Raw genomic sequence first — 26,686 nt, 5'->3', positions numbered from 1 at the left:
TAAAGGACTAAAAAGACCACAAGCCACTCTACTATATCGCATTCGCAGGGGCTCTGCTTCTAGACCTGCGTGGATGCATAAGAATGGGTAAGCAAGTTCTCCGGTGTGTTCAACATATGTTGTTTGTGGGGATAAAACACTCTAAATTACCTTCTGTCAGGAAGCCGCCTTGCGTTCGGCAGGTACCAGGTTCGATCCCTGGTGCCGCCGGGAACCAACCGGTTTCTCAATGGGTGCAAGTTTTCCCCGGCCTGATGCTCGGCTCTTTGGAGCGAAATGTTTGGGAAAGGGGTCATAGGTCTCAAATAGTTGTTCCGATGTGGCAGTGATCAGTTCCGCCATCGGACAACAATAAGTCCGCCTTGCGCGGCAAAAGCTTATTATGTGGCCCTTTTTTTTCTCTCAACCCGACCTTTGCAGGTCATTAGTTTGTTCAAAGGTTTAAGCTCTCGAAGGAGCACAGCAGGGTTAGCAGAGCCTCTTCCAAACGCAGACCCCTGAGAGAGCCGGGCGCCGGGCCGAAGGACTCTTGTACCCATTTTACCGGTGGGTGTGCAGGCGGCGGGTTTTGAACTGACCACCTCCCGCAGCCGAGAAGGGCGCCCAAACCATTCGGCCACGACTGCGGTATATATATATATATATATATATATCTATATATATATATATATATATATATATATATATATATATATATATATATATATATATATATATATATATATATATATATATATATATATATATATATATATATATATATATATTCCAAGTTTATTTGGAGTCGACGTTTCGGCAGGAGCCCTGCCTTTCTAAAGACTGAGGGTACATGGTTCTTGTTTGTCTTGTTATAGTGTTGGCAAGAGGTGATACAAACAGAATATGGGCACATACAGGTGAACCGACTGGGCAAGCACAACACACACATACACTCACACGCGCGGAGAGCAGGGTAGGCCCAAAGGTTCATCCACCTAAGGCACCGGCCGCCGGGAGTCATCTGTATACAATACAGGCAGCCGCGAAACAACTTCGGAAAAGAAAAAAAAAGAACAGGTGGGGGAACGTGTTTGCTGCAAAGGGTGCAAAAATTTTGCGGTTCTCACTAAAAGATGGGAGCGCCAAGCGTGAAGGAGGTTTTTGTGAGAAGTGGTCGACTATCAATGTTTTTCTTTCCTTTTTCTCCTCCCTCTCCCTATCCCATTTTCGCTGTATCTGTTATCCTTCCCTCCTTTGCTCCGACCCGCAGCCCAACAGGATGAAAAGGAAAGAAAACACGACCGGGTAGACATTGCTGGTTAGAAGAACCTGACAGCAGCGAGTGAAGTTCGAGCCTGCTTAGAGCGGTAAACAATTTGCGACGAGAGATGAACCTCAAAGAAAGAAAAGAAAAAAAAAGAATCTGGGGGACAGAAGAATGATGAAATACTTTGGATTCTCGCTAAAAGATGTGAGCGCCAAGCATGAAGGAGGTTTTTACGAGAAGTGGGATATGGAGGGTATCAAAGAAGCGAAAAAAAGGGAGGGGGAAGATAACCCGAGGAAAACTGTTAAGGGACAATGATTGATATATGAGCTTAGCATTAAACGTGAAGGGCTCGTATAAAAGATATTGCCCCAATGTTTGCATTTATCCTATTATTAATTGTCCGAAAGTTATAAAGTATGACTCACGATGCTCCCGTTCTCGTGTATTATTGAATCCCTCCTGAAGAACTGTTAGTTTGACTGAGTCGAATGAGTGCTGTTTCTGGTTGATATGTTTTGAAAAAGGAAGGTTGGGCAGAGTGGGGACATGAGCACGGTGATTATTAAACCGCATTCGTAGAGAGGTAGCTGTCTGACCAATATACTGCATGCGGCATACACAGCATTCTAGGAGCTATAAAACGTTTGAGGCATCGCAATCAAATTTACCATCTGTTCTCCATTGGATTGGTAAAACGTTTATTCGGGGCCTGCAGTAGAACGCGCGCTCGCGCGCGCGAGCTTCGGACGGGACCTACGTCGTCCTCTGGGCACCGGCCGCGCGGCCTGGGTCCCCGCTCGCCGTGGCCTGCTCGCTGGTTCCCTGCCGGGCCAGCGCCTTGATGACCTGCTGGACGGCCCAGAGTTGTTCCTCTTGATTGTCGCTCCCTGTGGCTGCTTCCAGTCGCGGCGGGATCCTCCCAGACTTAGCTTCTTCCTGGTACTCGCTACAATTCCACAGCATGAGTGCGAAGCCGGCCGTCTCCGTTCGGCAGACTCTGCATTTGTCTGTCAGGTGCGTCTCGGGATACATTCTATGCATCAGCGACGGGCTGGGGAATGAGCCCCGTCTGTAGCTGTCTGAATAAAACGGCTTGCTCTCGACTGAGGCCCGAGCAAGGGCTATTCTCCAGTTAAAATTTGACGCTGTGCTTGTTGCGCAGCTTGATGTCTGCATGTGCCTGCACACCTGGCATCTACTCTTTTCGCGAGGCCGGCACTCCAACCGCGGGTTATTACTTATTTTTTAGTGAACTAGAATGTTGCGGATGTTTTTCGGTCGTCTGTAGACAACTTGGGGAGGAGTCGTGAAAATATTGGAGAGACGTTCGCTCTGTTCTAGAATGTTGAAATGTTTCTTTAGGATTTTGTTCACGTTGGGGGGGTTACTCGTGAAGGTGAGTACCAGGCTTGTTCGACGGTATATTTTTTCCTTTCGTGGACGTCCCTTCGGTATTTACTTTCGGTTGAGTTCATATGTCTTTTTTATGGCGTCGTCAACAATATCTGTCGGGTATCGTTGTTTAGTCAGCAAATCCCGCATACGGTTTGCGTTTCGTGTGAATTCCCGATCTTGGGAACAAATTCTTTTGAATCCATGAGCCTGAGAATATGGAATGCTTGTTTTTGAGTGATGAGGATGACAGCTTTGAAAATGTAAGTTTTGTTGCCGGTCCGTGGGTTTTCTGTATACGCTGATGGCAAGCGAACCTTCATGAAACGCTATTTCAATGCCCAGAAAATTAATATTGTATCGGGAATATGTATGCGTGAAGGATATGCTAGGATGGAGGAGATTGAAGTTTTCAATAAAATGTAAGAGTGATTGTTCTGTATCAGTCCAATTTAAGAAAATATCTTCCAAGTAGCTTTTGTATATGGTGGGCTTAATACGGGAAGTAAGTAAAAATTCAGATTCAATGCTATGCATGAAGATGTTAGCAAAAGTAGGGCCCATTTTTTACCCATGGCGGTGCCATTAATTTGTAAGTAGTGTTCAATGTCGAATACAAATTTGTATTTTTTATGCATTTTCGGAAGCATGTAGAATTTGCCCAGCGACGGGTACGAGGCGGTGGTGTGAGGGCTTTGCATAATCGCAGGGAGATGTCCCCACCTTTTGCGCTTAGCATTAAACTTGCAGGGCTCGTATGGAAGACATTGCCCCAATGTTTTCATTTATCCCATTAATAATTGTCCTAAACTTATAAATAAAGTATGACTCACGCTGCTCCCGTTCCCGTGTATTATTGAATCACCCCTGAAGATCTGTTAGTTTGACTGAGTTGAATGAGTGCTGTTTCTGGTTGATATGTTTTGAAAGAGGAAGGTTGGGCAGAGAGGGAACATGATCACGGTGATTATTAAACCGCATTCGTAGAGGGGTAGCTGTCTGACCAATATACTGCATGCGGCATACACAGCATTCTAGGAGCTATATAACGTTTGAGGCATCGCAATCAAATTTACCATCTGTTCTCCATTGAATTGGTAAAACGTTTATACTGCAGCATGCGGCATACACCGCATTCTACGAGATATATAACGTTAGAGGCATCGCAATAAAAGTTACCATCAATTCTCCCCTAAAACTTGACGCTGTGCTTGTTGCGCAGCGTGATGTCTGCATGCGCATGCACACCTGGCATCTACTCTTTCCGCGAGGCCTGCAACCCAACCGCGGGTTATTATCTATTTTTGACTAGTTTCGTCAATACCTCTAGGAATTCTGGAGTGGGGGATCCTTCCTTCCTATTCTGATTATAGGCCTCAATCAGAGCTTTGATTCCGTCGGAATGCGGGATATTATTATATAGGGAGACTACATTCAAGGTTTCAAGGAAGGCCCCCGGCGGAAGATTTAGACCAGCTATTTCGCGAAGGAAGTGGTTTGTATCACGTATGTGGGATGGGTGTGTTTCAGGTATGTGTCAAATTTCTGTGTCAATGTAACTGGAGATTGGTTCTGTGATTGTGCCGATGCCGGATACTATAGGGCGGCCAGGGTTGCCCCTTTTAAGAATTTTTGGAAGCATGTAGAATCGGCCCGGGGACGGGTGTGAAGCGGTCAGGGCTTTGCATAATCTCAGGGAGACGTCCTCACCTTTTGCGAGCTCATTTTGAGTCCCTGCTATGAAGTGTTGATGCTCTAGAGTGGGGTCCGCTTTTAGGTGTTTATACAATTTAGTGTTAGAGAGTTGTCTAATGCCTTCCTCAATATACTTGTCCTTGTCCATGACACGTTCCTTTTCACGTTCCTTTTTGGAAAGGTTTTGCTTCCCTGGTTTGTAGTCCTTATAAGCTCTGTTTACATCGTTCTGGACGGCACTAACGTACATGTCCAAATGTTTGTCTGTCCCCGTGTTCGGAGTCCGCTGGTGATTTTAAGGCTGAATTCTCTGCCATGTGCCGTGCTCTGTGTCCCTTCGAAGAAGTATTCTCTGAGTCTCAGAGTTCGCGCAAAGTTGTCAAGGTCCTTCAATACCGAAAATGGATTAAAATTTCCAGTAGTAAGGCAAAATGTAAGTCCTTTTGAGAGTACAGATCGTTCCTCTGCCATAAGGGGGGTGGATGAAAGGTTTATAATATTGTCTTTGGGATCAAAGCCTGAGATTTCAACCAGAGGGTAATCATGCGTAACTGCTGTTTTCGAGCTTGCTTCCGGTATTGGTAGGTTTGTGATCATAATGTGGGGAACACCGTCATAACACCATAACGACGTAATCAGAGCTTATAAGGACTACACACCAGGGAAGCAAAACCTTTCCAAAAAGGAACGTGACGCATTGAAGACGCTCAGTGGACGGAAAGATGTGGTCACAAAACCAGCAGATATAGGAGGCGGCATAGTGATCATGGACAAGGACAAGTATATTGAGGAAGGCATTAGACAGCTCTCTAACACTAAATTCTATAAACACCTAAAAGCGGACCTAACTCTAGAGCATCAAAACTTCATAGCAGGGACTCTAAATGAGCTCGCAAAAGGTGATGATATCTCCCTGCGAATATGGAAAGCCCTGAACGCCTCACACCCGTCGCCGGGCCGACTTTACATGCTTCCGAAATTTCTTAAAAGGGGTAACCCTGGCCGCCCTATAGTATCTGGCATCGGCACAATCACAGAACCAATCTCCAGTTACATTAACACATTAATTGGACACATACCTGAAACACACCCATCCCACATACGTGACACAAACCACTTCCTTCGCTAAATAGCAGGTCGAAATCTTCCTCAGGGGGCCTTCCTTGTAACCTTAGATGTAGTCCCCCTATATACAAATATCCAGCATTCCGACGGAATCAAAGCTCTGATTGAGGCCTATAATCTAAATAGGAAGGAATGATCCCCCCTCCTGAAGTCTTAGAGCTACTGACGAAACTAGTACCATAATACAGCTTTGAATTCGACAGTGAACACTACTTACAAATTAACGGCACCGTCTTGGGTACAAGAATGGCCCCTACGTATGCGAACATCTTCATGCATAGCATTGAATCTGAATTTTTACTTACTTCCCTTATTAAGCCCACCCTATACAAACGCTACTTGGATGATATTTTCTTAATTTCGACTGATACAGAACAATCACTTTTACATTTCATTGAAAACTTTACAATACAATAATACAATAATAAGTTTATTTCCAGGTTCAACTGGAGGGTTTCGCGGATAAAAGCTGCCTTCGCAGCTTGACAGTGTCCAGGAAACCCTTACAAGCAGCAGCAGACGAGTGGTGAAGGAAATCTCCAAATCTGTCATATATACAGTAGTCACATTCAATAACAAAACATTGAATACACACGGAAATTCACAATGAGCTTTAAAATAAATGGCACAAAGAGAAAAACAGTTGAAATGCGCAGCTTTTAAGGGAAAAATGTAAACTGGGCAAACATTCAGCAATCTACAAACAGAAGCATAAAATCACATTTGAACAAAATATTTGCGCAGCTCGGCTTTTGTGTATCCTATTGTATTTTGATAAGTGTTTAAAACATGGGGCAGGTTGTAAGACAGCATTTGTAATTTATAATCAGTGCGAAAACGTGGTACATTCCATGCATTAGTACTTCTTGTGTGCATGTTAGCACGATGCGTCTCCAAAGATGCTAAGGAAGAATAATATTCGGCAACAGATGCCTTCGAAAAATACATGATTTGTAGTAACCTATAATTATACAATTGATCAACACGGATAATACTATGAGCTTGGAATGCATATTTGGAGGTGGTCGCATAATCAACATTAGCTATTATTCTAACAATTTTCTTTTGCAATACGAGAAGCTTATTTATGTTTGTCTTGGTCATTGTGGCCCACACTAAACTACAGTAGTTAAGGTGAGAAAAAAATAATGCGTAATAAACTTGTAGTTTACACTTCATAGGTAGAGTTGCACGACATCGCGAGAGGGCTCCACAGGCAGAAGAGAGTTTTTTGCAGATATGTTCAACGTGAGCATTCCAGTTTAAATGAGATGAAAAATATACACCAAGGGATTTATGTTCCTCAACAATTTCTATTTGTTGGTTTTCAAACTTCAGTACACAGTTTGGTGTTGTCGGCTTATTTCTTGCGCGAAATATTACAGCCTTCGATTTTGTAGGATTTATCTTTAATTTGTTCATCATTGACTACTTAGATAATCTATCCAGTAGGTCGTTACCTTTCGCTATTACATCATTGAGATTATGGCCTGAAGGAAGTAATGTGCTATCATCGGCGTAAATTACAAAATGAATAGAAGGATCTATAGTTACAATGTCATTTATATAGGTATTAAACAAAAGGGGTCCAAGTACGCTCCCTTGCGGGACACCACAGCTAATAGGTAAAGGGGATGAAAGTTCATCATTTACAGATACTGACTGGCTTCTGTTTTGGAGGTAATCTTCAAGCAGTCTGAGTGGTTTACCACGGATTCCGTACATTTGAAGTTTACAAGCAAGGATCGCATGATTTAAGCAGTCAAATGCCTTACTAAAATCAAGGAAAAGGCCCACCGTATACAAGTTGTCATTAATATTGTTCAAGATAATTTCTTTCATTGCTATTAAGGCTGTTTCTGTTGATTTGCCTGTTCTGAAACCAAACTGCGACTCAGATATTACCTTATGTTTATCAAAAAACTTCGTTATTCTTGAAGAGATAACCTTTTCCAGTCCCTTAGAAAACACAGGGAGCACCGAAATCGGCCTATAGTTTCCTGGTAAGTTTCGGTCGCCCCCTTTATAAATTACCGACACTTTTGCAGTTTTCATTCCGTTGGGAAAAACCCCGGATTCAAGTGCCAGATTATAGATATGAGAAAGCAGGGGACAAATTATAGATATGACATATTTCAACGGTGTAATCTGCATGGCGTTTATATCTAAGGCTTTGCTATTACTAATTCCCATATACACGTTGTAAACTTCACTTGCATCAGTTGGCTCGAAGAATATAGTTTCGCTAACCTGACTAGGATAACCGGCGATAAGGGTGCCTGTCAGATCTTGAGATGAAGTAACACTATTAAGAAAATGTTTGTTGAAGTGTTGTGCGAGTGCTCTTCCCCTTACTTCGTTTCCACTGACAAGCATCGTTTTCGTAGCATGGTTATTTACACGGCGACCAAGGACATCATTTAAAGCTTTCCAGGTAATATCAGGTCTACTTGAACTGACGTTAGAAAAGAGCCGCTGATAATAGATATTTTTAGCTTTCCGTAGCTCCGCGTTCAGTCGGTTCCTTAACTTTTTGAAAGAAAGCAGCGCATCTTCTGTGCGTGTTCGAAGGAACATTTGATACCGACAATTTTTGTCCTTTATCATTTTGAACAATTTTTTTGTAACCCATGGCTTTCTTATCTTTTTGGGAGGGGTGTGTACTTCCAGCGGAAAGTGCTTCGAATAAAAACGAAGGAAATGGTGAAAAAATAGGTCGTACGCATCAGTGACGCTCGTTTTCTGCAACACACAAGACCAGTCAAAGTTCATAATATCGTGCTTAAAAGCTTCCAATGAGCTATCGTTGATGCGTTGCACACGTATGGACTGTTTCGCAATGTTTCGCTTAACATGCTCATTCCTAAAAACGACAAATACCGGACAGTGATCACTTACATCAGAAGCAATTGTACCGCAACAGAGTACACTGGTTTCAATATCCGTAATTAATAAATCAAGTGCAGTCGCACTAGTGCACGTGACACGTGTTGGTGTTTCTATTAAGTTTACAAAACCGCAGGACATAAGTTTCATGTTAAAATCACGTACAGTAGCATTCTGGTCAAGCATATTGATATTAAAATCACCACTGCACAAAAGCGAGCATTTGTTCAGTGACGCATATTCTAGAATCTGGTCAAAATAATCCGTAAAAGCCTTCATGTTGCCATTTGGGGGGCGATATACAACAGAGATCACTTGGTTTCGATTTTGCAGTGTTAAAACTTCATAATCTTCTGTAACCTCACTAAGATTAGGCAGAATGTGGCATCTTTTGCACGCGAGAGTATAGATAGCGACACCGCCGCCTCGTTTATTTGGTCTGTTAAGGAAGAAGGTTTCGTAACCGGGTAATTCCAACATCTTGCAGCCAGATTGATACCATGTTTCAGTGAGCATCAAAACCGTAAATTCAAAAGTGAACTGTCTTAACAAGAACGTGATTTCTTCTTCCTTGTTTCCTACTGAGCGGGCATTAAAGTGCAGGGCAGTTTCACACCTTCGGTCCTTTAGTTTCACCTGTTGTGGTAGTGCAAGTTCATGATAGGCCATTTTGTTTTTAATTGTTACGGATTACCAAGCAGAAGGACGCCCCATTTCAATTGCTAGGTGAGCTATGAATATCGCCTGTTTCTAACTCAGCACGACTGCTTTCCGACGAGAAGATCTTGATAAGGTCTTTCTCGCTGGTTATCGGCATAACCGCCGAGCCATCAGATTGCCTCATGAAAATTTTTCCATTTTGCGACCAGACAGACTTCCAATGATGCTCATACTTTTTTTTAACAGCGTATGCAAGCAGTTTCTTTTGTGCCGGGCAAAGGTGTTCGTTTACGTATATAGGGTCCGAAGTTTCTATCCCAACATCAGTGTTTGTCAGCCTCATTTTTTTGGCTTTCTGAAGTACCTTGTCGCGTTTGGCTTGAGACCGGAACTTAACCACAATATTCGACTTGTCTGCCTTACGTGTCGGCACTCTATGACAGGCTTCAATATCCCGTTCTTCAATAGGCTCACTAATTGCAGTTCCTATTTTTGAGACTATGTCAAACACATACTCGCTGACATTTTTGTTGACTCCTTGAATTTCTAGGTTGGCTCTTCTCGAGTATTGCTCAGAAAGAGTAAGTCGCTTCTCCAAGTCAACCATTTTACCTTCCAGACTCGTGTGCAATGACTGAAGGGTCTCATTTTCTTCAGCAAGGTTCTTGTTTTTAGCGATCTCTGCATTTAGCTTTTCCTCAAGCTCTCTGATAGAGTCATGTGCGAACTCGATGCTTTTAATTAAGCCTTGTTTTTCACTCTTCAGTTCTCTAATTTCGTTACGCATTTCTCGCTCCATCGATTCACGAAATGTTTTGATTTCAGCTTTAATTTCTTCTCGTAGCTTTGCGATATCAGCTTTAAACTCATCTTTCACTTTTACCGCCTCTTTCCCAGTCATTTTTGAAAATATGTCTCTCTGCAAAACACTCGATAGGCCTCAGCAAACAGACGGAGAACAGCACAAGTTTACAAAGCACTTTCCCTTAAAACCACTTTCACTTGAAAGCAAATAAAATGAACTGAAATGAAAACGCTTGGCAGCAGCGACGAGGGGCCAACAATAATGCTTAAGATCAATGTGTTGTTTTCACTAACCTGCGATGAATGCAGAAGTAGATTAGGACGTTTCCAACGCACTCGTCGCTACTGCCAAGTGCCGCGAACGTCGATGAAGGTGTTCCTTTTGTAGTGGCTGAGGTCACGTGGAAGCAAACGTAGCAGGTCACAACGCAGCCGACAACGACGCCTCCTTGAACCGGGTGGTGACCAGCGTAATCCGCGTTTTCACGATGGCGGCTTCCAGATGAAACAGTGTTGGCGCCTAGTACGGCTGCGCAGGTGTGCCCTGCGATGAATGCAGAAGTAGATTAGGACGTTTCCAACGCACTCGTCGCTACTGCCAAGTGCCGCGAACGTCGATGAAGGTGTTCCTTTTGTAGTGGCTGAGGTCACGTGGAAGCAAACGTAGCAGGTCACAACGCAGCCGACAACGACGCCTCCTTGAACCGGGTGGTGACCAGCGTAATCCGCGTTTTCACGATGGCGGCTTCCAGATGAAACAGTGTTGGCGCCTAGTACGGCTGCGCAGGTGTGCCCTGCGATGAATGCAGAAGTAGATTAGGACGTTTCCAACGCACTCGTCGCTACTGCCAAGTCAAATCTCCTCCATCCTAGTATATCCTTCAAGCACACATATTTCCGAAACGAAATTGATTTTCGGGACGTTGAAATTGCGGTTCATGAAGGTTCGATTACCACCAGCGTATACAGAAAACCTGCGGACCGGCAACAATACTTACATTTTCATAGCTGTCATCCTCATTACTCAAAAACAAGCATTCCATTTTTTCAGGCTCATCGATTACAAAGAATTTGTTCCCAAGATCAGGACTTCGCACGAAACGGAAGCGTATGCGGGAAGTCCTGACTAAACAACGATACCCGCCAGATATTGTTGGCGACGCCATAAAAAAGACATATGAACTCACCCGAGAGGAAATACTGGAGGGACGTCCACGAAAGGAAAAAATAGACCGCCGAGCAAGCCTGGTACTCTTCTTCACGAGTAACCCCCCCAACGTGAAAAAAATCCTAAAGAAACTTTTCAACATTCTAGAACAGAGCGAACGCCTTTACAATATAACCTAGACTGGAATAGCAGAAATTTACCCGCGAAAGTTAATATATAGAAGACTAAGGTAAACTTAAGCAGCCTCGGGAAAGAACAGCAGGTCGCAATAGGAGCGAAGTACTGGAAGTGGTATTCGAATATGTCTCTTAGGAAGGTAGTAACCGCCGATCCAGACAATGGAAGGATAATAATTAGGATAATCAGATTGGGGTTGAGCGCATTTGGCATGTATTCACAGATTGTGACTAGAAGCTTACCGGTATCGCCCAAGAGGAAAGTAGTTGCATCTTGCATCTTACCTGTAGTTGCATCTTGCATCTTAACAGTTGCATCTTACCTGTACTCACCTATGGTGCTGAAACGTGGAAATGGTTCTACTTAAGTTGAGGACAACGCAGAGGGCTGTGAAACAAAAAATAGTGGGCGAAGCCTTAGGAGACGAAACGTGCAGAGTGGGTCAGAGAAATAACTCAAGTTACATTCTAGTGGAAATCAGGACCTGTAGTGCGAAGAGACGACAGCCGATGGTTGCTCGAGTACCAAACTGGATTCGAAGGGAAGGAAACCCAGCAGGGGGCGGCAGAAAGTTAGGTGGGCGGATGAGTTTAAAACGTTGGCAGCGGTCAAGTGGATGGAGCTAGTACATGACCGGGCTAATTGGAAGAATATGGGAGAAGTTTTTGCCCTGCAGTGGTCCGGTTGAGGATGATAATGATTAGTTTGTCTGATGGCGGTAGCCATATGAAATTTCAATATACAGAAAGATACACTCGATTATATACGAAGACACATGTCCCTGTCCCGAGGGGAATCCCGCACAGCCTGTGAAGCCTTTCTGTGCAGAGATAACCCTCAAGAGCAGCGAAAACTGGTGAACAAGGCTGAAACTGCGCTAAAGGTGAATGTACTTCCGGACTAGAAGATCCACTTATCAGGGCTCCAAAATAGTCTTTTGTTAATAAAAGAGTTTTGTGCATTCATCGATGGGCCTCTCAGAGAACATCGATGCATTGCCCATAATCTCCTACGCCACGCTGGAGATGTGGGAGCCTACGCAGGTGATTTGACGCTCCGAAGACCAGCTTTGACTAAACGAAGGAACCAGCCGAGCAGCAAACGCAGTGGTTGTCTTGTGCTGAGGACGCATCCACGAGACCTCTCAATGCTTTTGAAGTTAAAAATTCCTGTCTCTCTCTCTCTCTATGATCTGTTTGATAGTATATATCATTGATAATAGTGAACCTTTTGAGAGAACCGGCTGCATATTTGGGCTGATTGAAGCCTAAGGTTGTCCTACCTCTATTAGCTAAATTATTTGAATGACCTGATCACCCTGCACGCAAGTAATGGTAAGCTTATGCATCTTCTTAAAGACTTCAACGTCGCCTTTCACATCGGTAACGATCCTTCAATGACTCCGGTACTGTGAAGGTCGTTAGGCGTTGCATATAACTGGTTGCCGGTTTTCCTAGCGCAATCTCTCTGCCATAGTTAAAATAATCTACAATAATTTCATCCTTCCCAGCCAACCGCACCCTTTAAATGCATTTAAGGGTTGATAGAAAATACTCAGGGATTTTCTCTTAAACCTTATCTCCTTGTTCCCGAACCTATAAAATCTTTCCTTAAATAAGCGGTGCATAACACTAGAGAGATCCTCTATCCCTGCATTTTACTATTAGTTGCAGAGATTTGGTTACGTTCTTTATGAAGAAGTATGACAGCTTTGCAGCCACTACATATATCTTACAATAGTTTCAGTATGGCTCTCCTTGCCCCGACTCGGCAGTACATGCCTGGATGCTTGGAGTGGACTCAGTCAAATGTTTTCTTGTAATCAATGCAGGTTTGTTTTGGGCATTTCTCTATCTTCGTAGATAGGGTGTATATGTATATTCTAGTGTAGACTGACCATTACGGAAGCCTGCCTGGTCGTTTAGTTGATTGAAACATATGAGTGTTCTCTTTTTCTATTAGTGATTGCATTAGTAAATACTTTGTAAGTAGCGGATGGTAAATTTTTCTCGCCTAAGTTTGCATGTCCTCGGATTTAGATATGAATTTAGATGATATTAGCGCTGCTTCATCATTCAACAAATCGTGAGGTCATAAGGTGTTGCGTATGAAGAATGGTGGCTTTTCCTAGCAGATTCCCTACACGCGTACTTCAGCAGATCTTTTTTACCTGGTGGTTACCAGCCTCTTTGCCAAGTTCTAAGGTTTTCCTGATTTGCTCTGTGGTAGTGGTTGGATATCTTACTCCTCTCCACTATCACTACTTTAATTGTCATCCGGACATTTTGCCCAATGCATTCATCAGTCTAGAACTTCTGGACGAGGTTGACTATGTTATCTATATTCGTAATGATAATGCGTGCTTTGTTTCAGATCTCGTATATCTCATTTTTGTTTCCACTTCATCATTTTCAAGCTACCTGTATTCTCCAAAGGTGCAGAGCCTGCAATATGCCAGAGTTAAAGCACGATATATCTGCTTTGGTTTCAGTTCTTCTATTTGAGCTTATCCATTTCCACTTCCAATTCTTCCGTACGCTAAAAAAGATACTGTTCCTTTGCGATTTACGTCATTCTGCTATCTCTGCCAGTAACTGACGCCTAATATTTCTATGGCCTATAATATAGTCGCTCAATTCAGGGCTTACCAACTTCTTACTTGCCTTTGCAATGTAGTCCATCAGTGGTGTATACTCTGTGTTAAAGCATAGAGCACTGTACGGGTACCAACTTTATTTATGATTCCCAATAAGCGCAATACGTCTCTGCCCTCTACTTGTTAATTTTTATTTGTCGCTAGCAGCTGCCGACCGCGGCCCGAACAGTATATTCGTAGCGCACAGAAGAATATTTTGCTATTGTTTGGTCACTATCAGTATCGCAAGAAGCAGCTTTGTCACTTTCATTGTTGCGCAAGATGCGCCTAGAGTTGTCTTCGATGATTGCAGCCAAGCTCAACTTCCTTTTTAATGCTCTAAACTCTTCTAATGCTTTCTGTCAGTTGGTCGAGATCGTTCTTCAAATACTTAAATTAAGCGCTGCTGGATGCAGTGAACATTCGTAATTCGATGAACGCCTAGAGCAATTGCTGCTATCGTCATCTGCGAGCGCATAATTCTTTGTGGGGAGAAGTCTTCTAAATAAAGCGCTTATGTAAGTGCAAACCCAGTCTCTTCGTTAGTTGCATTCGGCATTGTCGCCACCTACCGACAAGAAACTGTCCAGTGTACGTAGCCACACGCTTCAAGCGCTGCCGCCATATAATTGGCGGCTCCACTCCTGTTCTCAATTACCCTCCTCCACTCCACTGGACCTCTGGAGGAAGCCTTGGCATTGGCAATGTACCTGCCCATAGAAACACTTCCTGCTGTCATCCAGCCGCCCCGATTTTCGCACATTTGTGAAGGCTCGCCGGGCGAAGATGCCGAGGACTGGCTCAATCATTATAAACGTCTATAGCAGTCTTTAGCCATTGTGACGGTGTTTCGAAACTCCAGAAGAAATTTTTTTCAGTTGAAGGGGCGTATTGTGCGTGATATGAAACCCATGACTATAACCTAGCAAATGACAAGAGTTGAGGGAGAGCTAGGACCGGCGTTTACGAGCGTCATGATAATAGGAGGAGACTGAACGCTTTTGCGATATACGATCCAGCTCCAAACCAATCTATCTTCAGTCATGTTGAAAACGTAGGGGCCTCCTTTCTCCCTTTGACGCTTAAAAAAGCGATAAAGGAAACGTCACATTTTATTGCGAGATGTTAGAGAGCCACTTTTCTTAGGACGCCTGAGAAACCTGCTACAATGTATGGTCAGCATTGTTCAAGGATCGCTCATCATGGAGAAGACCATATAAGCCAGAGTGCGCCAGTACAATTCACCTTCTAAAGTATCCACAACAAGCCACTGCGACCGCATGTCGAAAATTGGACTATCAATGGTTCTGTTTTCGCGAAGCCCGCTGAAACATCTTAAATTGTCCCGATCGTTCGGGAAAGCGACTTGAGAGGATACGTAGCAGCGGTTCCACGTAGCAAGTTTTCACTAATGCTTATATCAACCATGTCTAGCAAATTTATCCATCCTCAAGATATTAGTAGACTTGTTGGACGGAAAAGCATAAACATGCGCTTGAAACTGCTGCACTGAAATTTCAGATCTATCGAATCAAAATGCGATGGTATATCTGCTTTAATGAAGAACTGCAACTTCCGTATTGATGTCATTTATTTTACTGAGACCTGGTATAATCAAAAGATCGGCTGTTTGGGCTTCCTGGTTATCACCACATCTATTTCATTCGTGAAGGAAAAATTTGCCGACGAATACGTTATTTCCTAATGCGACATTTGAGCGCCGCTCATCAGCCGTATCGCCTTTTTCGATAGATTGAGGCAGAGATTTCGAGCAAGGTTTACAGGCAACTATTTTATTTTTCGCACATATTCCTTCAAAAAACACTCCACTAACAGTTCGTGACTGTCATGAACGAAACTTTGTGTTCGGCGAAATAAAGAGAATAATTTGGTTATCGAGAGACCAAGATGCTGTGTTGGGCGAGTTGGTACTTAATCATTCTTAATTTAAACAGGGAGGCAGCGTGTAGGCCCATGCTTTTTTCAAAACACGAGCTAAGAGTGCACAAAACCCTGAGCCGGTACAAAATGTCGTCTACGTCGACGCCGCAGAAGACGCTGAAGACCCTAGCAAATATTCGATATGTGGAGTCACACAGCCCAATACTAACCCAGCGAGACTCGTTATGGCAGAGACTGTTTCCACATCCAGACCCCTAGTGGCGGAGGAGGCCGCCATCGCCGCGGCCATCGCTTTTACTAATGCAACACTCATAGTAGGCGACTCCAAACTGGCAATCAATAACTTTTCTAGAGGTAAAGTCTCTAAACCCGCCCCACAAATACTCAGTGAAATGAGAGAATCTCCTCTCGAGAGAGATATCGAATTAATATGGACCCCAGCTCATGCTGGGAATCCGGGAAATGAGGCTGCCCACCAGTACACGCGAGAATTATCCGGCCGAGCGGTGGCGCAAAATCAGGAACCGCAACCCTTCGGTGAGCCAGCCGTATCATACCACGAACTCACTGCACATTACAAAGAAATGAGAACACTCCCACCGCCCCATAAAACACTAACCATATAACAAGTAATATGGAGACAGCTACAGACGGAGACCCTCGCCAATCCAAACTACGTATCAAAATTCATAAATACGGATATGAATCCCTTCTGTCGGTTTTGCGGGGAGAAAGACAACTTCGAGCATATGATCTGGGCGTGCAAAGCCCATAAGCCTCCCTCAGAACTTTTGCCCGATCCCTCTAAAGAAGCTTGGGACAAGCTAAGGCCCAGCGAGGACCCTGGCATTCAGTTCAAGGCCGTCGAATGGGCCAAGTTGCCAAAAGTCTCCACGGCCGGCGGCACGCTAGCTGACTTTTCCTATTCCTGCCACTAATTGTGAATAAAGTTTGATCAGCCTCGGCCTCTGTGAGTGTATGAATTCTCGGTTACTGCACATGTTACCCTTGAGCGCGGTGCGGCCGGTCGAATTATTCATGAATTATTAATTTATGTGTGGTCCCGTCTTCCACTTGAGCTCTAAAGCGTGAATTTCATAAATGGTTCACAGGTATAGAAAGCGCAGTATCTGTCACACTTGTTTCTGTGGACACCTGAATTGCGCCATAATGAAAGGAAGGAAGGTTGGAGTGAAAGTGGAGCTTGTTACGAGGGAAAAAACCGATGGCGAAGACGACGCGAAACCGAGGAACAGGCGCCAAAAAGCCGCACAGAGGAGCGGATGTGTCCATACAAACCTTGCCATCTATTGTGCTCCAAGTGCTGTGCTTGTCCGTTCTGTTGTGCCTGGAGCAGTGCGCGCTAATGAATAGGCCCGCACCCCTCTTCGCGCTTTGCCGGGAGGACTCGCCGCCTGCCAGCGCTCAGCGGGACGCCCCCCACGGCGGGCTCCCTCACTCTCCTCTAGTTCTGGGAAACAAGCCCCATCCCCATCTCCGGCCTCCGTTCCCTCTGTTCTTCGCCCGCAGTTCGGCCTACACCTCGGCCGACGCTGGTCGCACCCTCGTATCTAGTGAATAAACGAAGTTAACAGTTTAACAGTAGCGCGCCCGTCTTTTCTACATCGACGACGCGCAAACACGACAGTGGCGACGAGGAAGTGGATTCGACCCGCGCTAATCAACGCTATTGACAAGCCACGGCTACGCGAGGGTTAATACCAGAATTCAACGGTTCATCTTGGTCATCGTGGGTTGGACGCCTCCAGTTCTACTTCGAGGCTAACAACATCACAGACCCAGCCTTGAAGAGGGCCAACCTGCTAACGCAGTGTGGGGAGCAGACTTTTGACACTGTCTGCGCCCTTATTCAGTCAAGCACACCGGCGGAAGTGCATTACGAAGAAATCGTTGCAGCACTGCAAAAGCACTACGACCCGAGGCCATCTGAAGTTTACAGCCGAGCCCGCTTCCAGCGACGAGATCAGCTAGAAGGCGAAACTGTGAGCGCCTACGTAGCAGCGCTCAAGAAGCTTGTAGCTGACTGCAATTTTGGGACGCTGACCAAAGCCAGGACAGCTACCGGGCAGCATGAAGACACAGCATCTGCTAACACCCCCATGCTTCCATTGGACGTCATGTTATGTGACAGATTTGTGTGCGGACTGAGTGACGAGCCACAACATCAGCGCCTGTTCGCTGAGAGGGACCTTACGTTTAAAAAAGCTTACGACATCGCCGTGCGAGCGGGGAGCGCCGGTCACCAGCAGAGAGAGATGCGCCGGAACACCGAGCCGGTACATCAAACAAGCAACCAGGTACGCAAACCTTCTGTTGTTGCAAAACCGGCCAAAAATGTACCACGCTGCTGGCGGTGTGACAGCCATCCCAACGCCCAGGGATGCCGATTCCAGTCAGCCACGTGTAATTATTGCCACAAGCAAGGGCATATTGAGAAAGCATGCATTACGAAGCGGAAGCTTGACAAGATAAAGTTGCCTTCTCAGCCTAACCACAGGGTAGACGCCTCAGAGAATAGGACGCCATCTGATGCCCACAGAGCAACATCAGCAGCATCATCAGTGTTGTACGACTTGAACACCGTGAATCTCGGCACGCGTCCGAAGATTTTTACCGAAGTTTCAGTAAATCACAAAATGATTAAGTTCGAGGTGGACTCAGGCGCAGCCTGCACTCTGATCAGGGAGGACACATTCCGAACTTCGTGGCCATCAGACGCACCACCCTTGCAACAAGACGACACGCACCTGCGAACGTGATCAGGACAAAACTTGCCGCTATTGGGCTCTGCCAACGTGCGAGTTTGTTACAACGGCCAGACTCATACGCTACCTCTCCTTGTTGTGAAGGGCTCATGATCAAACCTTCTAGAGAGAAACTGGTTTTCTCCATTAGGGGTGACGATATGCGGCATACACCAAACGCCGAGCCACAAAATCATTGAGCATTTGCAGGAGAAATACGAAAGAGTATTCTTTGAAGAGATTCCAGGAAATTAAGGGCCACCAGTCACACTGGAGTTGTTAAGCGGCGTGCAACCGAAGTTTTTTAAGGCCAGGCCGGTACCCTTAGCTCTCAGAGCTTCCGTTGAAAGGGAGTTGTACAAACTGGAGCAGCAAGGTGTCATCGAGCCGACACAACATTCGCAATGGGCCACACCACTGGTTGTAGTTCGCAAGAAGAACGGAACCATGCGCCTCTGCGGAGACTACCGGCGCACCGTAAATCTTGCGACTAAAGCGTCGTCTTACCCTTTGCCGACACCTGGAGAAGTGTTCAGTGTACTACGCGGCGCAAGAGTCTTCAGCACTTTAGACCTCACCCATGCCTATCAACAACTGAAGGTGAGCGAACCGACGTCATAATTACAATCAACACACTGAAAGGCCTGTACAAGGTCAAGAGATTGCCCATTGGCGTAGCTGCAGCCCCGGCCATATTTCAGAAGTTCATAGAGACAGTACTTCAAGAAATCCCAGGAATTTGTGCGTACCTAGACGATGTCATAATCAGTGGCGCGCCCACGGAGGAGCATGCAGAATGCCTGGAGCACGTTCTTGAAAGGCTAGCGAACGCAAATTTCCGTTTAAGCAAAGAAAAATGCTGTTTTGCGGTGTCAGATGTGCGATTTCTGGGGGCACCGAATTGATGCAGAAGGCATCCACCCGACCGAAGACAAAGTGCGAGCGATCATCGAAGTACGGGCACCAGCAAACAAGCCGGAGCAACAGGCGTTTCTCGGACTCTTAACATTCTACGACCGTTTCTTAGAACAAAGAGCTACTATGGCCAACGGCTTATACCAGCTGCTCCGGAAAGATGTCTTCAGAAGGTGAAGACCTTCTGAAGACATCTTTCCGGAGCAGCTGGCCAACACCTCTGTTGGACTTTGCCTCACAATCTAACCTCATCGAAGTCCTTGTGGGTGGTGTTCCTGACTCTGTCCTTATTGACACTGCTGCCCAACTCTCGGTTCTAAGTTCCTCGTTTCGTCATCGCCTGAAGAAACTCTTGACGCCAGCAGTTTCGCCCACCGTTCGTGTCGAGCCCTGCTGCCGTGCTTGGCATGTGTACCACCCGCGTAATCATTGCTGGTCGTCACATATCAGTCTTATTCACCGTGCTTCAGGAATGCCCCCATGACCTGACCCTTGGCCTTGACTTCTTGACCGCTCACTCAGCCTTCATAGATGGCTCAATATGAATTCTATGACAGAACCCTCCCCTCTGCACTGAAGACCTCTCCACGTCACCTCGCCTCCGCGCAGAAAAATTTTCCCGCCCGCCTCCTGAATCTGTTTACATTCCGATGTGCCCTTTTTTTGCACGTGCCCGATGCAGACTACCTGGTGTGCCAAATTACAGACGTCGTCCTGCAGTGTCACGTAATCCTCCCACATCTTATCGTACACGTATCTCTGAGTCGCACCACTCTCCCAGTCCTCAACTTCAGTTTGTCGACCCAAGTCCTCTCCGACGAAATTTCATTAGCTGAATTTCCCGCTGAGCAATTATGAAGCTTCATCCCTAACTACCGACCCTCCCTCTGCACCTTGTGCAGCCCCTACCGCTCCTATGTCATCTAATTACCACCGTGAGCCTGTTTCTAGCATGATAGCGGCCGACCTGAAATCCGATTCAGCCGGCCCGCTCTACAAGCTGTTGCTTTTATATAGCGACATTTTTATATTTTTGACCCGATCTTAGGCGAAAAGTCTATTTTAACCCACCGCATCGACACCGGCGATGCTCTTCCTGTTCACAAGCGACCATACTGCGTCTCTCTTTCCGACCGCCAGGTGATCCAACGTGAAGTCGACAAGATGCTGGCCGACGGCATCATTGAACCTTCAAACAGTCCCTGGGCGTCACCTGTTGTGCTAGTCCAGAAGAAAAATGGGAGCTGGAGATTCTGCGTCGACTATTGCCACCTCTACAAGTTGGCCAGTAAAGACGTCTACCCTCTTCCGCGCATCGACGATACATTTGATTGCTTACATGGTGCCAGCTACTTTTCCTCCATCGACCTTCGCTCTGGCTACTGGCAAATCATCGCCGATGAACGAGACCGCAAACAAACGGCATTTATTACTCGTGACGGCCTCTACAAATTTAAAGTCATGCCTTTTGGCCTATGTAACGCCCCTGCAACTTTCTAAAGGATGATGGACTCGTTGCTGCGCGACTTCAAGTGGACGAATTGCGTTTGTTACTTAGACGACATCATTGTTTTTCGTCCACTTTTGACAGCCACCTCTCTGCTTTTTGCCATTCTCGAGCTATACCACCGCGCCGGCCTTCTACTCAACTCCAAGAAATGCAGTTTCGGCAATCGGGAAATCACAGTTCAAGGCCACTTAGTGAATGTTGCTGGTGTTCATTCTGACTCCAATAAGATTCGCACAGTTCGTACTTCTCCTACACCCCATTTCAGTCCTTTCGTCCAGAACTTCGCAGCCCTTGCTCGCCCTCTCCCCGCCCAACTGAAAAAAGATGCACCTTTCTCTTGGGGCCCTGACCAAGCTGCAGCTTTCTCGGAACTTATCGCTACTTTCACTAATTCACCCGTCTTGGCCCATTTCAACCCTTCGGCCCCTGCCGAACTCCGCGCTGGCGCCAGTGGTCACGCCATTGGAGCTAGCTCCTAGCTCAGCAACACCATGGCTGCACCAGAGCGATTGCGTACGCCAGCCGCCTACTATCTAGGGCAGAACCAAATTACTCCATCACAGAGGGGGCGCCTAGCTCCTGTTTGGGCTATTGCGAACTTCTGCTCCTGTTTGTTTAGGCGACCCTTTACTGTTACCACGGACCACCATGCCTTGTGCTGGCTATCTTCACTCAAAGACCCTACATGACGTTTGGGACGCTGGGTGTTAAGGTAGCAAGCATCCACCTTTTCCGTGGTTTAAAAGTCTGTCGGCTTCACCAAGATGCAGACTGCTTGTCCCACCCCCGCCACCCTGTCGATCCTACCAGCTGTACGGCCTCTGACATTGACGCATGCGTCCAATCTTTATCGTATCGGCCTTTCCCCACATATCCGACGAACAACTCTTGGACTTCGCGCTCCGGTCTATCATCGACCGTCTGACCACAGGGCAGTCTCATCCTACCCTCGCCATGTTCCCACTACAAGGGGACGCACTATAACGCCTCAATATGCAACTTGATGGCGCTGAGCTCTTGCTCGTCGTTCCGAAACATCTGCGCTTCGCCATCCTGGAACAATTTCATGATGCTCCTACCGCTGGACATCTTGGCTTGTCCCGCACGTATGGCAGCGTGCGCCGACATTTTTACTGGCCGGGTCTCTATCGCTGAGTTCATCATTAGGTGGCCGCATGTGAGCTATGCCAGCGTGGGAAAAAACCATCTGTATTGCCATCAGGACACCTGCAGCCAATCTCCATCCTAACTGACAAGTTTTTCCGCGTTGTTGTTTATTTGCTCGGACCCTTCCCGGTCTCTGCTTCGGGCAACAAATGAATCGCCGTAACCACCGACTATGCTACGCGTTACGCTATTACCCGAGCGATCCCGAATAGCTGCGCTACAGACGTCGCTGATTTCCTCCTACAAAACGTTTTCTACAACACGGTTTTTCCCGTGAACTACTCACGGATCGTGGTCGCTGCTTCCTCTCTCCAGGGTGGTTGATGAGCTACTTCGTGTGTGCACCGTCCCCCACACATTTACCCCGCCTATCATCCTCAGGCCAACGGCCTCACAGAACGCCTCAACAGTACGCTCACAGAGAAGTTATCATTGTACGTCTCCGGCGACCATCGCGATTGGGAGATTAATCTATCCTTTGTACCATTCGCTTTTAACTCTTCTCCTCATGGTACCGCTGGCTACTCTCGTTTTTATCTGCTCTTTGGACAACGTCCATTACTCCCCTTTGATACATCGCTGCCCACTACTAACGCCGCCACTAGTACTTACGCTCGTGATGCCATCACCTGTGCTAATGATGCTCGCCCCATTGCTCGCGAGAGGCTCTTTGCCTCCCAAGGGTTCCAGAAATCCCATTAGGATGTCGTCACCACGATGTGCTATACGCCCCAGGCTCTCTCGTGCTGCTCTGGCTCCCATCCCGCCGGATGGGCTTGCGAGAAAAACTTCTACCACGCTGCACAGACCCCTACCATATCTTGCGCCGAGTCACTGACGTCACATACAAAATCGAACCTTTCAACCCGAAGTCTTCTGCACCACGAGCTTCCCACATTGTGCATGCGACACGACTCAAGCCGTATTATTCACGCCCTGCTTCGTTTACCTAGAACGCACTGGGACTGTGTTTCTGCGGCGGGGGTAATGTTATGTGATGCACCGTGCTGGCATTCAGTGATGAACGAGGTGTCAGGGTGTGTGGACGAAGACGACGCTGAGTGTTGACTTGTGCGGTTAAGCGGTACCCATCGATTTCAGAGTGGTATTGCCCATCGGTGGGTGATTTCCACTCGTAACCCTATAAACTGGAACCATATCGTTTCCGTGGAACATGCTCACAACTCATCCGATCATGTTTATCTCCCGCTCTCAAAACGTCGAGATTAATGAACACAAATCCCCTACACAAGCCCCACAAGGTAGCATTCTGAGTCCTGTCCTTTCTTTATTTGCTAATTGATCAATCATGCGGCTTTGTACCGGAAGCGATCTGGAATGTATTTTACCCCATGCAAGCTTAGTTTGCTTTAAAGTGCAGAAATGGGCCCAGAATAATGCTTTATTAATAAATGACTAAAAAACAAAATCGGTTCTATTTCGTGCAGTAGGGAAATCAGTTGAAGTGCCTGATAGCATTATTGTTGGTTCATACGTTAATTCATAGATTGATATGGTATAATACAAACTTGGCGTTGTTTTTCGGAATACATGCTTTGGAGCGCACACTTTGACCATGTTTACTCCAAAATGCGAAAACGGGTAGAAATCCTGAATAGAAATAGCCATTTATTTCCAGCAAAAATTAAAAGCTATTATATAACGCCTTGTTGCAGTGCCATCTTAGCTACTGGACACTGGTATGGAGAGAAACCACTTCAAAACATTCGAAATGACTAATTTTACCGCAATACTTCTGTTGGAGCAATAGAAAATGTAGCGTTTAAGAGCATACTGAACTTCTTTTCCAGAAAAATAAAATAGTAAAAGCTGTCAATAAGTACAAGTAAAAAATTGTAAGAAATTACTCTAGCGCAGTACAAGAAAATCTCAATTCTTTTAACACTAGCTAATCTACACAAACAGCATTATACGTACCCTCACGGTCGTCAACCACCATGGAAAATTTCTTGCGCACTAACTATGGCCATTACCGAATTGCTCACACAATTCCAAACACACTAAACGACTTCACAAAAAAAGACATAGCCGTAATGAAACGCAGCAAAAGCATATCTTTGAAATATTTCTTAAACAGCTTGCCTCAAAAATAAAAATTATCTAACCTGTATTTTTTTACTCATTGATGATCAGACTACAGTATTGCCGCGAACTGTTTAAACCTTTATTTGTTCCTGTTCGACAGCCGCTGGCATAAGGCCTTATCATTGTTATTCTGGCACACTTATCAATTTATTACACCGTGTTTGTTCATGCTCGTTGTCGCGATACGACGCGTTATCAATTTCTTTGTCGCGAACGATGCGCCCAGATCTGTCTCGAAGATTCCGATCACTCGCGTATGTTTCTGCAATGTTCCAGGTTGTGCTGCTATAGCAGTTTGCGGCATTATCTAGATTGCTCTCACCAGCCTTTAAATTGAGCGTTGACGAGTGCGATGGGCATTCTTTGTTCGTCGATCGACGAGCACGATTGTTGCTATCGCCGCCTCCGAGTTGCTTAGTTCTTTTGCAGGCGCAAGTCAGCCCAACAAAGAGTTTCTTCAGTGCAATCACCAACTCTTTATTTGTGTCATCGACCTTGTCACCACCACGTGACAATAATTGTTTTACTCATTGTATAACGTGCAATGTGTATTTTACGTACAATTATATAATATTTGTATGTTGTATATGTGTATGAAAGTGTAATATGATTTTTCTTTCTATTATCATTTAAGAAAATATACCAAACAGCGTGTCACTGTTGCCTGGGTAGCCGGAGCGTTGTCGGGTTGCTGCTCTTCGGTCTTTCTCCCGTCCCCATTTTTCACCATGTTCCCTTCGTAAAAATAAAATGTGTGTGAAAAAATGGTGATACCCTCATTGCACATATAGGGCATCTGTGCTGAAAATTGCACTTACAACAAAAATTGAAAAACTGAATACGCGCAATATATGAAGCATGAGATGTATGCAATGAACAAAAATCACGTGCTTAAGGCTATCAATCTGCCTCCGCGATAGTCTCGCGTGCGGAAACGGCACCTCACAGTCATCAAGCATAATCAATGAATCGCTAACACACACACACAAGTGTCTTTTTCTTAATAACATACGCCTCGCACATATCTCGTGTACGACGTCATTATGCCTGTGCAAAATCTTTCTCTCGTCTAGAAGCGGAGCGAAGTTGCCCTTCATGAAGTTGCCATTCATGCCACTCGAATAGTCTCATTTGAAGTGATATTGTGCGTGCCGCGTGCATTTGTCTCTTAATATTTCTCTCCAATTAGGGTGGCCTACGAGGTGTTGTTTGGACCGACTGTATGCAGTTCTTCTTCATTCTGTTCGCGCCAACTACCGTAGTGTCCAAGATTGTGGTTGATTCCCTGTCAGCGAACGCGACCGTGCCGCCTTTCAGTGGCTCCGACTTGAGAAACTATATAGGAAAGTAAGTATTTCTTTTTAAAGTTAGAGATGTACTGCTATATGAGGCAGCAGATGGCAGCACATAAAAATCTGAACTCGAAGTAATGCATATTTCCTAGATCAAGACAGGTCATTGTTTTATCGATAAAATCAATGTGTGCTTTTTAGCTCATTGTGCTTCACTGTGTGGTTTTAGACCTAGAAAACGTTCAGGGTAAATACAAAAATCAAATCTCAAAGGAACATTTCTTTAAAATCACCCTAAAAGATGGCATTACAGTATTTCTCATCTTAGAATCAAATATGTACGCAGCTTTGGAAAGGCATCGTATATATCTTTCGCCATTGTTCAGCATTTTTTGTTTAAGAGCAAAAGTGAAGGAAAAAATGAAATGCTTGATACGTATGTACTGTATTAGCAGACAATTTGCGTTAAAAATGTATTTTAGGCTTCGCACAGTGAGTGACAGAGAGCTGATAAATATAACGTTTCTGGCGCCAACCAGAGAGAGGTCGGAGAGGCACAAATATGCATATATGGGGTGATGTTTTTCTTTCGGAAATTGCAGAGAAAATATCATTTCATTAATTGCTCCTAATGGAAAACAATACAAAGTGGAAAAACCTAATATGTGTTATAAAACTGCAAACTTACTTCGTACAAAATATTCAAATTTTTTATAGCTATAGCTTCGACCTAACGAATGACGAGACCATTTGGGCCTGCTTTGTGGGTGCGAGTGCTTTGTCAATCTACCGAATCTGCTTGGACCAAGTCGTCGCCCAGAGGCTCCTGGCGTGCCGGACACTGGAACAAGCTAGAAGGTAATAGCTCTCCTACACATGTATTCCTTTGTTTGCATGTGATAGGCCACATAAACCTCATTCCAAATCAATGTTCTCTAGCCGTCATTCGGTACATCTGGTTCAATAGAAGCACCACTTTCCGATGTTAACTGACAGAAAACATAAAGTTCCTTCTCTTTCTGTTCACGCAAGTGTTCCCAAGGGTGAAGTTGCTGGTTATAATGAAAGTCTAGCTGGCGTTGCAGTTTGAAGCTTTATGCTGAAAATCAAGGAACATTCTGGTCAGCCGTTTGATCAGCCTGTTGAAACTCCAAAGCGACTCAGACGATCAGGGACGCCGAACAGGAGGGCTATGTACTATTCGTTCGCATGGGGTCATTTAACGCACACTTACATCG

The 26,686-nt window shown here is 45.3% G+C and overlaps 1 protein-coding gene across 1 annotated transcript in view; it reads left to right on the top strand.

Moving 5' to 3' along the window:
* Positions 1–26,686, top strand: part of LOC146209871 (sodium-coupled monocarboxylate transporter 1-like) — a 216,187-nt gene that overhangs the window by 45,175 nt on the left and 144,326 nt on the right. The window contains exons 5-6 of the mRNA XM_084581392.1: positions 25,346–25,503; positions 26,166–26,306. Coding sequence (XP_084437518.1) covers positions 25,346–25,503; positions 26,166–26,306 — 299 coding nt within the window. The remainder of the gene's footprint in view (positions 1–25,345; positions 25,504–26,165; positions 26,307–26,686) is intronic.

This window comes from Amblyomma maculatum, chromosome 1 (genome assembly GCF_055883805.1).
Source record: "Amblyomma maculatum isolate TAMU_Amacu chromosome 1, ASM5588380v1, whole genome shotgun sequence".
NCBI lineage: Eukaryota > Metazoa > Arthropoda > Arachnida > Ixodida > Ixodidae > Amblyomma > Amblyomma maculatum.
This window is presented reverse-complemented; position numbering and strand designations above follow the sequence as displayed.